This window comes from Bombyx mori, chromosome 23 (genome assembly GCF_030269925.1).
Source record: "Bombyx mori chromosome 23, ASM3026992v2".
In the NCBI taxonomy this organism is placed as follows: domain Eukaryota; kingdom Metazoa; phylum Arthropoda; class Insecta; order Lepidoptera; family Bombycidae; genus Bombyx; species Bombyx mori.
This window is the reverse complement of record NC_085129.1, coordinates 8,902,327-8,915,464: the sequence shown is the minus strand read 5'-3', so window position 1 is coordinate 8,915,464 and position 13,138 is coordinate 8,902,327. Positions and strand designations below refer to the sequence as shown.

At 32.7% G+C, this 13,138-nt stretch overlaps 2 protein-coding genes and 1 pseudogene across 2 annotated transcripts; all 3 read right to left on the bottom strand.

The window, feature by feature from the left end:
- Positions 1-143: 143 nt before the first annotated feature.
- On the bottom strand, positions 144-1,685 carry LOC692901 (ras-related GTP-binding protein 4b; the record flags this gene model as incomplete). The annotated part of the gene is given in 4 exon segments (NM_001046744.1): positions 144-856; positions 933-1,265; positions 1,366-1,446; positions 1,527-1,685. Coding segments are annotated over 4 exon segments (645 nt in total). The 3' UTR covers positions 144-641.
- A 1,725-nt stretch (positions 1,686-3,410) lies between these two features.
- LOC119630328 (uncharacterized) lies at positions 3,411-8,468 on the bottom strand (annotated as a pseudogene).
- Positions 8,469-10,398: 1,930 nt separating this feature from the next.
- Positions 10,399-13,041, bottom strand: LOC101746451 (uncharacterized). The gene is made up of 3 exons (XM_012695875.2): positions 13,010-13,041; positions 10,939-12,029; positions 10,399-10,472 (listed from the first exon to the last, which is right to left on the bottom strand). Exons 1-3 carry the CDS (start codon positions 13,039-13,041, stop codon positions 10,399-10,401), a joined length of 1,197 nt encoding a protein of 398 aa, XP_012551329.2.
- Between the last annotated feature and the right edge of the window lie 97 nt (positions 13,042-13,138).

The following is a 13,138-nucleotide window of genomic DNA, read 5'->3' as shown; positions in this document are numbered from 1 at the left end:
TTGTCAGAAATTATCTTACAATAGTCTTTACAAATAAAAAACACAATGACAAAATATATATTAGGCAGATCTTCTCATTTTAAATTCAAGTCTTTAAATTCATAGAATATATCACAATCAAAGTTAGATATTATTAAATTGTCATTTTTGGGATGAGTTTCCAAATTATAAATCTAATCACTTTTTGAGAATCATTAGAACAGATCAAATTTTAAAAATCATTGTCCCCTTAAAAATTCTTGTTTTGTTAAAATCAGTTTACGGAATTTAATCAAAATGAATGTTCCTATGTCATTCAGACACAGATAGGTTAACTAACTACACAATATGTAGTTTCAAGAAAAGAGTTTTCAAACAATTAGCAGGGCAGAGTAGAACTTCACCAGATTTCACTAATAAATAACAATAATTTTGTATGTAATTATAATGATTAAACATTGTAATTTAAGAAATGTTGATAACTTTAAAAAATGGAGTCTATCATGAATAAGAAATTTTCAAAATACATTTTGATAACTTTTGCATTAAAATAAAGCTTCAATAGATAGAATTTTACAATACTAGTATATCTCGAAACTTGAGTGTACTGAATTTTTTATTGGGATGATTTATTTACAATTTTATTTGAAACAAAAAATAATTTAAACACGGCAAGCACATTCTGAAGGGGTTCTAGCTGGCCTCTTTGGAGCAGTCAATCTCTTTGTAGTATTTGTGCCATATTGAATACCAGAACCTATCCTTTCAGGATCCAATTCACCAGTTTCAATCTTAGCTAGAATTGTTTTCGAGCATTTCAGAAAAGCTTCTTCAACATTTTCTCCTGTTTTAGCACTTGTTTCTAAAAACATTAATTCTGAAAATTTGTATTGAAAATATTAATTTATTTCTTTTGTGTTTTAATTAAATCTACAATAAATTGAAAAACTTACCATTTTCAAGAGCAAACTGACTTGCCTCAGTAAAAGTTACTTCTCTGGAATCTTCTAAGTCTTTCTTGTTGCCCACAAGCAAAATTACGATATTAGGACTTGCAAGAGTGCGAGCATCTCTCAGCCAATTAGCAAGAGCATTGAATGAATCTCTAGATGTAATATCATACACTAGCAGAGCTCCTGCTGCGCCGCGGTAATATGATCTGGTCACAGATCGAAACCGTTCCTGTCCAGCTGTGTCCCATATTTGCAACTTAGTTGATTTGCCACCGATGTTCACAATTTTGGAACCAAATTCAACACCAATAGTGTGACATCGATCTTCCTTGACTGAAATAAAATAATAATTTGGTACGTAGATAATACATTAAATAACGTTAATAAGAATAAATTTATACTACATTAACATTACACGGTATTTTATACTTACATTTATTTCCGATAAAATTATTTAGTAAGCTTGACTTTCCTGTGCCTGCACTTCCAATCACAAGAAATTTGAAAAGATATTCTGGAACAATATAAAAATTTATTATGGACATTACAGAATCCCAAGAATAATCCATAAGGGTATTTCATATCAGCACTTACCGTACGATTCAGACATATTTGTTACCTTTAAGTTAAGTCTAGTAGGATTCAAATACACTATCTTTGGTTTTTAGTATTTTGTTAAAATCAAAACATTGTATGATTGTAATTTACTAATGATAGCTTTATTAAGTAGGTATATACGGTATTGATATGAATAAATTTTGTTTGAGTGACATTAAAGAAGAACAAAAATACGTAATTTTTTTTTAAATAATTTTATGACCTGGTAACTAAGACCTTTAGGTCATGTCTTATTTTAATTTAGGTAGTTTTCCAATTACAGCACAAGAGCGCATTATGCGGCATAATGCTCAACGTTGAATGTTCCAACTACAGCAACGCTTCGCACAATCGAGCACTCTCAAAAGTACTGCTCTCGCATGATACTCGCAATCGATACCAACTCACTGACAGAAAATTGACAAGTGTTTTTTCTTTAAGTTGGCATTGTTCGAAATTTTGTTTATATTATCGTTAGTAATATTATTTAATGTTGAAAAAAATTGTAAGGCTTTCGTTTCGTCGTAGTTTCTTAGAAATAATCAATGTTAATTAAAACTGTGCTAACTTAGCGCACTCTGCTGATGCATTTGAAAACTAATTTACGTTCCAATTAAGCTACAGCATAATTCGGCATTGTGCGTCACTGAATCGCATTATGCTCTGTAATTGGAAAACTACCTTAGATTCTTAATATTATGAAAAATGATAATATGGAGTGAAATGAAATGAAGTGAGGATGATTAATTTGAGACATTAATCGACTGGGATGAAATTAAATGAAGGAGTACTCTGAGGAATTGTTTGAGATGATACCGTCATCTCGTTTTTACCACAGCACCGCCCGCCATCGGAGTAGAGTTCATCCATACTACCTTGGAGCCACTGCGGTCATCCACAGTGCGTTTCCAGAAGTCTTTTTCCCACGTACCATCCGGCTATGGCAGTGATTATCAAATTTATTTATTTTACCGCCCCCTTTGAAAAGCAATTATTTTTCAGCGCCCCCCATTTTTTATACACCCCTAAAACTTTAAAACCACAATTTCATTAATTTAATTAATAAATGTTGTATTAATTTTAGTAAATGTAATACCATGTAGTACATAATATGTATTTGTAGGTGCTATTATTGATTCTTCATATATGTATGTACGTTACTACGGAGCGTGTATTTACAAATTTGTAAATTATTATAATAAATAATAGTTTAAAAAAACAAAAAAAAATACGCTTTTATAGAAAATGCAGCTAAAAAATAGAAAATAAATTTTAATAAATTTGAATTAATATGTGTAAAAAGAATTATTTTATTGTAAAAAAAGTGTGGGGTGCTTTTCAGGATATTATCAAAATAGCCCTTCTACTCCATATATGTTGATAAAATATTTATAAATGCTGGTACCTACTATAAAATTTTATATTTCGACTATTAAATAATACTACTAACAATAATAACTTATTTAATACGTAAATAACTACAGAAAATAAATTAATATCATTTCGTATTAAAGGTAAATATAAGTAATTTTCCATAGAATTTTAGTTTATAATTTAGAACTGGTGCAAATCAAAACCGCTGTCTAAGCCAGCGTTTTTATTATTTGTAATATTTAATATTTATAATAATTATATAGAAATAGTAAACAATGCTTACAATAAGTGAACTGTTTAGGCTTATTATTTGACACTGGATGGTAATGGGTTAATTGTAAAAAAAAATCTAACACTACTTTTTGAACAATAATTATATACGTATATCTATTTTATATAAAATTTATGATTCTCCCATCAGTAATTTCTTATAAAATAAGAGGAATATGCAGTAAAATGCCTTTATGTTAAAAACAAGAAAGAAAGTAAAGAAAACTTCAACTTATGTTAGTTTACGTATGTATAATATTTTAAAACTCTGCATGGTAGTTTTTTTCCTAATGTTTAAAATAATTTCTGTTGAAATGTAACTGTAATAAGAGAAAACCTTTACTGAATATAAGGTTTTAATAAGCTAAAATTAACAGTAAAATTTGCTTTGATTACATTAGGTACATTGACAAATAACGAATAAAACAGATTGACAATGACGTCAACTTATGGCTGATAATTTCAACTAAGAAGTTTACATCATTCTCCCGCACTATTTTAAAACATAATCTTTTAAAAATCCTGGCGTTTTATGGACGCGACTAGATCTACGAAGTGTTGGCTCCGGCGGTGGTGATGATGGTAATTCTGTCTCTAGCTCTCTGTTATTATCAAGTACCACAGGTCCCGTTTCATTAGATGAAGGAATCTCCAAGTTTTGGTCTTCTGTTTCCGGAAGTGGTTCCGCGACGTTATGATAATCAATAGTGTGTTCATTATCTATTCGCAGATCTACCCTTTCTGAACCCAATGGTGCTAGATGACGATTCGACACTGTTGTTTCTCGGCCATCTGGAAGCCGAATGTATGAAAAGTCAGGATTGCTGTGTATCAATTCAACCTCTTCTACTAATGGCTGATATTTATTTGTACGATTAAATTTCTTCATCAAGACTTGTCCAGAATTTGTAAGCCAGCATGGAACAGAAGTGCCGTTTGTAGATCTTCGAGGATGTCTAAACATTCTTTCATGTGGAGTGCAATTTATGGTTGTACAAAGTAATGATCGGATTGAATGTAAGGCTTGTGGTAATACTTGTTCCCAATTTTCTACAGAAAGATTATTCGTCTTCAGCGCCAAAAGAATCGTTCTCCAAAGAGTAGAATTCAATTTTTCTACTTGACCGTTACCTTGAGGGTTATAAGCTGTAGTTCTACTAGTGGCAATACCTCGAACATGTAAAAATTCCTGTACTTCAGCAGAAAGAAATGCTGTTCCGCGATCTGAATGAACGTAAGAAGGCATGCCAAATATCATAAACAAGTTGTTAAGATGTTTAATCACTGTTTTCGAGCTTACATCTGAGCATGGGAATGCAAACGGGAAACGCGAAAATTCGTCAATCACGGTAAGTATGAATTTGTTATTATTATTTGTTGGAACTGGTCCTTTAAAATCTATGCTAAGGCGTTCAAAAGCAACCGTCGCTTTAACAAGTTTCCTCTGGTCATCAAAGGTATTTCGGAAGAATCTAGGTTTTATTTCAGAGCAGGTTCGACAAGCTTTTGTCATTGTTCTGACTTCTTCAATAGAATAGGGAAGGTTTTTAGAGCGAACCCAGTGAAACATTCTTGTTACCCCTGGATGACAAAGAGCCTCATGCAGCGAGAAAAGTTTTGCAGTACGTGTTTCTACAGTGGCACAAACTCGGGATAGTGCATCAGCAGCATATTCTCTTTCCCCGGTCTGTATATAATATCGTATTTGAAAGCAGCAAGTTCCAGTCGCCATCTTTGAATCTTTTCATTCTTTATCTTACTTGAATGTTTCATATTAAACATAAAAGAAACCGAGCGTTGGTCAGTTACCAACTTAAACTGTCTACCAATAAGGAAATGTCTCCATTTCTTCAATGATTCCACAATGGCGTACGCTTCTTTTTCAATGGCGGAATGGTTTTGTTCGCTTGAATTTAACGTTCTTGAGAAAAACGCCACTGGTCTAGAATTTTGCGTAAGTACTGCTGCAATGGAATGATCGGAAGCGTCAGTTTCCACTGTAAAAGGTATATTTTCATCAATTGCATGTATAGAAGACTTTGCGATATCATTTTTCAAGCCTTCGAAACATTTAATTTGCTCGCTTGTGAGTGGAAAAATCGTCGTATTAGCAAGTGAGTGGATCCGTTCAGAAAATTTTGGAATCCGCTTAGAATAATGTACGAACATGCCGAGTGTCCTTCTTAAGGTAGGTAAATCGCTTGGTGGAGGTAAATTAATAAGTGGCTTGAGTCGCTCATTGTCAGGTTTAATTATGTGGTTTTGAATATTATAGCCTAGAATATTAATTGACTTTTGAGAAAATTTGCATTTTTGTATACTCAGTGTTAAACCGTATTTCTTTGCGGCATTCATAAAACTTTCTAAGTTATGATCGTGCTCTTCAAGAGTACGGCCAGAAATAGTTATATCATCAAGATACGCATATGTATTTTGAAGCTTCTCTTTTCTTATAATCCAATCGATTGTTCGTTGGAAGTTCGAAACACCATTTGTTACTTCAAAAGGAATACGCCTAAACTGGTACAAATTTCCCAGAGCTTCAAAAGCGGTAAATTTCCTTTCTTCGGGTAGTATAGGTACTTGATGGTATGCGTTTTTTAGGTCTATTAGGCTGAAAAATATATTCTTTGCCACTTTCGAAACTAAGTCCTCAATGTTTGGTAAAGGATACGCGTCGAGTTCTGTGTAACGATTAATTGTCTGAGAGTAATCAATTACAAGGCGTTTTTTATGAGTTTCGCTTTTTGTTATTAGTACTTGGGCCCTCCACGGTGATTTACTTTCTTCAATCACGCCCTCTGCTATAAGATTTCTGATTTCTTCTTTAATAAATTCACTATCCTCTTTTTTGTGCCTTCGAGACTTTATAGCAATAGCTTTGCAGTTGGGAGATACATTCGCAAAAAGCGGTACAGCTGGTACTGATGCTTCAGCTACGTTACATACTTGAAGTGGATGTTTTGGCCCACCGAAAGAGAACTCTAGCGATGAATGTTCTTCGAGGACATCATGGCCGATAATTATATCAGCACAAAGATTTTTCACGATAAGAAGATTCACATGATCATATCTATGATTTCCGATTTTCAAGGTTTGCCAAGTTTGACCTTCTACTTGTGAAGTATAATTAAGAGAGGCCATAGAAATAGTCTGATTGCAGGATTTTCTTTTTAACCCGCATAGTCTTGCAAAGTTGTCATTTATAAAACTGATGGAGCTGCCGGTGTCGAGAAGTGCTTCTGCTCTTATTCCTCGAATATAAGCGGGTACAGTAGCTTTACGTAATGAAGAAGGTGACGCTGCTGTGATACAAGCGGAAAGATCTTCACTACCAACTACCACAGAATTTGTAGATTTAGAAGAGCTTCTACAAACAGTGGCAAAGTGCCCCTTCTTGTTGCAGAGCTGACAAGCCTTTTCAAATGCAGGGCAGTTCTTACGAGGATGTATTTGACCCCCACAAAAGAAACATTTTTGTCGTCGAGGATTATTAACAGAAGAGCAGGTCTCGTTGTGCAGAGTTTGTGATTTCGAAGAGACTAATGTTGGTTCTTTTGGAGCAACAGCATTTAAAGAGACAGTATTGAAGTTTTGAGAGGTGATCTCTGCAGTTTCTAGAGAGAGTGCTTGGTTGTAAGCTTGATCAAGTGTTAGAGTTAAGTTTTCTAAAAGCCTTTGTCTGATTTTATGCGATGATATACCGGATATGAAAGCATCACGTACGCTATCGTTTTTGTTTGTTTCTGCATCAACAGCCACAAAATCACAATCTTTAGAAAGTAGTTTCAAAGCTTGTAAATATGTGTCAATACTTTCTTCTGGTCGTTGTTTCCTTGTTGCTAACATATGTCTAGCAAAAATCAGATTTTTTGGTTTTACATACAGTTTTTGCAGTATTGTGATCGCTTCTTCGTAGTTCGTAGCTTCGCTTATATATGTGTAGATATTTGGTGATATATGGTTTACCAAAAGTTGAAACTTTATGCTGTCCCATTTTTCTGGCGGACGAACCGACTGTGCATCTGTTTCTGAAGCGGTCGGCTTCTGCACGAAAATGAAGTTTTCGAAAGTTTTACGCCAATGTATCCAAGCTCTCGTACTAGAGCTATCTGACGGGTCGATATCAAACCTTTCAGGGCGGAGATATCTATCCATTTTTTTATTTATTTAGCTTATTAAATTGTAATAAGAGAAAACCTTTACTGAATATAAGGTTTTAATAAGCTAAAATTAACAGTAAAATTTGCTTTGATTACATTAGGTACATTGACAAATAACGAATAAAACAGATTGACAATGACGTCAACTTAGGGCTGATAATTTCAACTAAGAAGTTTACATCAGTAACTAAGGTAAAATTGCTCTAATTTTTTAACTATCATCGATCATGATCCTTTATCCGCAGAAAGTTGTTACAACTTGATTACGTACGGTGTACGGGCTATCCTACGAAATCTATGTTAAGTATTTTAAGTTTTTATAACATCATACAGAGTAGAAATATAAACTAATTATTTGTTATTGTGTAGTAGGTGGGTTTTAATTTTAGTGAAATTTTAAATTATATATAAAGTAAATGAAATCATAAATTATACATCGCCCCCCTAACCCAAATGACCCTATAGGTTTCAAAAGCCCCCAAGGGGGCGTTATCGCCCACTTTGAAAAATACGGCTATGGAATGAGCTCCCCTCCACGGTGTTTCCCGAGCGCTATGACATGTCCTTCTTCAAACGAGGCTTGTGGAGAGTATTAAGCGGTAGGCAGCGGCTTGGCTCTGCCCCTGGCATTGCTGAAGTCCATGGGCGACGGTAAACACTCACCATCAGGTTGGGCCATATGCTCGTCGACCTACAAGGGCAATAAAGAAAAATATGTAATAAATTTGGGAAAAAGTCTTTTCGCATTATATTATGTATGAACTTAGATTAAAATCTTTTTGGGCATACTATTTGTATCTGGCTGGTTTTGGTATCATTAAAAGTTTAAATTTTAAAGAACATAATAAGAAATAAATTCAGTGAGCCTACGTAACACTGTATACATACAATACACTTAATATTTGAGACAATATTTTAAAAGTCATAATTAAGTCTTTGTAGATCATAATTAAGTCTTGTGCATAATGTGTTTCATCACCAATAGTCGTCGAACAAACGATAATCAATCAAAATTAATTAATCTGAGCGATAAAAGTAAAGATATCTAGTAAAGGGGGGGCAATTTAAGGGTGATCATTTATTTAATTAATCATAAATAAGTAAAAGACGAACAAGCAATTTTTACAATCGAACATTAACGAACAAACGACGATCATACAATTAAAAATTAAAAAAATCCGAAAATCAAAAGGGGAGCCAAATTCAGTAAGCCTATTACGTACCTAATCTATTACGTACTTAATCTCAGTAAATGACCACCATTTTACTAAGATCATATTTCATCCCATATCATCTCTTCTCATTTCATTTAATTTCATCCCAGTTGATTATTGTCTCAAATTAATCATCTTCATTTCATTTCATTTCACTCCATATTATCATTATTTATCAAATAAAAGTATTCACAGAATATTTAAATTAAAATAAGACATGACCTAAAGGTCTTAGTTACCAGGCTACAAAATCTCTTTAAAAAAATGTATTTTGTGCGAACTCTGTGGTGCTCAGTACTGCACAGGCACTGTAACTTATTACGGACTTTTTGGCGGGAACGCGAGGAGTGAAGTTGTGTAATTTGTTTTATTTTGTCTATTTAGTGTTTCTTCGGGTTTAAATGTGTAATAATGGTGGTTTATTAACTGTTTAATAACTGTGAAAGTGCACAAATGTGGGAAAATGAAATAAAGCCGCTGCACGTAACATCTCGGGATCCTCCAAAAAGTCCACTGAAAAAATCTTAGTAAATGACCACCATTTTACTGAGATTATATTTCATCCCATTTCATTTCATTTAATTTCATCCCAGTTGATTAATGTCTCAAATTAATCATCTTCATTGTATTTCACTCCATAATATCATTTTTCATAAAAATATGAATACCTATAAAATAAAATGACATGACTTAAAGGTCTCAGTTACCAGGTCATAAAATCCCTTAAAAAAAGTAATCTAATACAGTACCGGTAAAATGGGGCGATTAGGGACAAATCCCAACTTTACGAACAATTTTAAGGTAGTTGTTGATGTATATAATGATATATCAGGATCAAAATGATTGAGTCTTGGGGGTATCTTTGTTATCCAATTTAAAACAATGCAATTAGCATTCCAGTTTAAGCAAAAAAAGCAAAAATAGGTGATATCCCTATATACCCAGAAATTGCGGTTAATCGGGACGTTATTAGTGACAATACAACAATTTGCAAGGGCTGGCACTACTTTGTTTTGATTTATTTATTTATTTAGTTGCATCAACAAAGTGATCATTTATATATTTAAATGGGTTAAGAGATTAGGTGTGTTGATTATTCCATGGATCAATTTGTATAGAAACATACCACCCTTTAGTTTCCTCCGGTTAAAAAGAGAGTTTAGATTAAATGATGAAGTATGTCTCCGTAGCTGGGTGACTTCCCACCCAGATTGTAATTGTAAGACAAGTTCTATAGAAGCCGTTTCTGGACACTTTCCAATCGTTTCTTGTATATCTCATAATAAGGATTCCACACAATGCAGCAATATTCTAAGGTACTGCGTACGAGAACATTATAAATTGTGAAATCAATAATAAATTTTCACTTATCTATTTCTTATGTTTGAATTTCCAGATGATGAAATAAAATAGTACACATGAATTTAATGGTTAATTTTTTAAATTAACTTTAGTAATAACAATTTTAATTTTAAACATTTTATGATCAACAAGGTTGTAATATTTATACATATAAAGTTATTAAGCATAGTAATAATCGTATTTTGCAATTTATCAAGTCAATTAATTGACACTCGAAAAATCAACACTTAAAATCGTTAGAAATGCCACCTTATTGAGACCATACACTTTGGAATGTTACAGATACCTATAAAAATAAATAGAAATCGTACGCTCACTAAGGATATGAGATCACAAGTGGTTTGGTATACCATAACTATAAAAAATAAAAACATAAAATTAAACTCTTCAAAATAAAAGCTTAATTATAAAAACAGCTAATCGCTATTTTCAGAGCTCATCAAATCTCAAAGATTTTCTATGTCATTTTTATAATAACTGGGTCTTCTAACTTTCGACTTGGACCAGGCTTTGGTTGTGAAGAATAGTTATTTTCGTAATCTTTAGCTGTTCTTGGGCGACTAGTAATAGGTTTTAGTTTTATAGCATTTTTCATAGTACTCGTGTAAAAAATTTTTTCATCAGACAAAATATGTATTCTTTTTCCTTCAGTAATTTTTTTCTCTGTTAGTGGTTTATGGACTTCAAATTGTATCTTTTTTTTTTGTTGTATATCAGTAAGTTCTTCATTTTTTTCATCTGAAGTGTATCTCTCAGTGACTGGAATATTGTTATCAGTTACTTTTAAAAATGGTTCACAGTGTTTTATTGTTAGTTCTTCTTCCTGTTTATTATTTAACAATGGATTTGTTTCTGAATGGATTATAATTTCTCCTGCTACAAGAAAATCGTCTTCTAGTATAACAGGCATCTTACCAATGTCAATAAGATCAAAATTATTTTTTTCTTGTTCTTTTAATATGTTTTTTTTACTTGTTACTTTTTCAATTTTTTTTTTTAGTGGTTTATATTTTTTTCCAGTAGTACCTTTTCCTTTAGTATTTAAATTTGTTACTTGTGTTATTAGGTTTTCTTTTTCCGTATTTGTTGGGTTTTTATTGGTGGTTGTATTTAGGCCTCTTTCAATTTTTTTTGATTGTTGGTTTGGTTCAATATTCGATACTGCATACGCGCTTGAAATATCGGTCTCTATGAAGTCACTGCCTTCCACACTTTTTCCAGGAATAACGTTAATTTGTTTCTTTTTATTAGTAGTTTTAGTACTTTGCGATCCATATCGCATTTCTTTCAATAATGACATAACTGATTCATCAATTGCTTCTTTTTCTTCCGTACTAAATTCATGTATTGTATGATTTCCTGGCAGTCTATTCAGTACCTTTTCTTTATTCAGAGGACTTATTCCTGTTTTCATAAATCCAGCTAAAATATTTTGTTTTATATTTGGTTCCATTTTTTCTAACATCTTCTTAAGCAATTTAGGAAAAACATTCTTTGGTATTGTGGGCAGTACGCGTCCTTCAGATTTTTTCCATGTGAATAAGATATCACGCCAAGCATTTTTCATGGGCCTAAAAAAGGCTACGTCCAGCGGCTGCGTTAAGTGAGTTGAGTTTGGTGGGAGAAACACAAAGTGTACATCCTGTTCTTTACTTTTTTTTATGATATCTAATGACAAGTGTGAAGAAAGGTTATCTCCTATCAAATTTTTTTTTCCAGTTTTATTGTTAAAGTATGGAAGAGCCACGGTTTCCACCCAATCCTCAAATATTTTGCCGTCAAACCAGCCTGAGGAAGTGCGGTTATAACGACAATTAGGGGGGCCATTTGTAGTCCAGGTATTGTAAAGATGGGCAGCTTTGTACACGACGTAGCAAGGCAACAATCTACCATCAGCAGATGCAGCCAACATAAGTGACGTCGACGACTTCGTGTGGTTCATAACCCTTTCAGGGTATTTGACGCCTCTTTTAGCTAAAACTTTCTTTTTTCCTGGGTCATCAGCTAAGTTAGATTCATCGTAATTTACAATGTTACCTAAAGGTACACCCACTGTTGAATTTTGAAGCTGTATAAAATAATCTTCTATAATTTTTGGTGATACTGCAGCCCTAGATCTTTTGATATTTTGGCTTATTCTTAGTGAAATTTCTTGATGATGGCGCTTTAAAAAACTCTCAATATAATTGACACCAGGTAAGTTATCAGTGAATCTATTTATTTTTATCCCAATTCGTTCTAAATATCCCTTTATTATTATGCGCAAGTCATAACAAATATTAATATATTTTATTATGTATTTTACTGCTTCTTCACTTAGACATTTTTGTCCACCTTGAGATTTCATTGTTCCTGTTACATGTCTGTGCAAAGCCGACTTACTTATATTAAATTGCTTACCTATTTCAACTAAAGACTTATTCCCAATTTTATAGGCTTCTATTGCTGTTTTTAATATTAAGGGATTATATCTCTTATAAGGCTTTGTACTCTTTGATACGTACACGCGAGGCATATCTAAAAATAGAAAACAATACGTAACTGATAATATAAATATTTGCCAAACAATTAAATAACACTGCATTAATAATTAAATAAAAGTTCGAGACCAAAACATGAATAACCAGATTCTTACAACACACATTAAAAAAAAAATTTTTTTAACTACATGGACAACCCTACAAACATGTACCTAATACTTAAGTCGTTTCCATTAGACTTATTGTCATCGCAACTGACCCCTCTTTCGTTGTTTTACCTTTAACAATGCAGTAACCGGTTTCCGGAGGGACCAATTGTCATTTTAATTGTTTTAATTAATCAACTGACTAGATCTGAGATGTCCCTAATATCCCCAAAAACAACAGATTTTTACATGTATTTTTATTTGTTCAAATACATTAAAACCAATAACAACTAAGACTTACCTTTAATACATATGATGGTCCAAACACTAAATAACGTTTATAAATCACAGTCGTCTCATATTATTTTCAAATAAATACAAGAGAGCAAAGTTTCTAGCACTAAAATAATTTCCACCACAAGAAGTTAATTTGAGATGCGATTTTTTAAAAGTTAGCAGCTATTGTCATACACATTTAGAGTTGCTTTATGAACTATCAACATTCTACTATTACACTACAAAAAATGAAAGATTTTGCAACGAATATAAAACTAATATTGAGCGTCGAAAGATTTTCCCGGTTTTTTCCCGATTCGCCTC

Bases quoted from the DNA above. Each gene is read 5' to 3' on its own strand.
- LOC101746451 (XM_012695875.2), bottom strand. From the start codon at position 13,041: ATGTTGATAGTTCATAAAGCAACTCTAAATGT. The intron at 12,030-13,009 runs GTATGACAATAG...AAATATCAAAAG, and splicing joins CATAAAGCAACTCTAAATGT to ATCTAGGGCTGCAGTATCAC. The intron at 10,473-10,938 runs GTACTACTGGAA...ACCTATTACTAG, and splicing joins TTTAAATACTAAAGGAAAAG to TCGCCCAAGAACAGCTAAAG.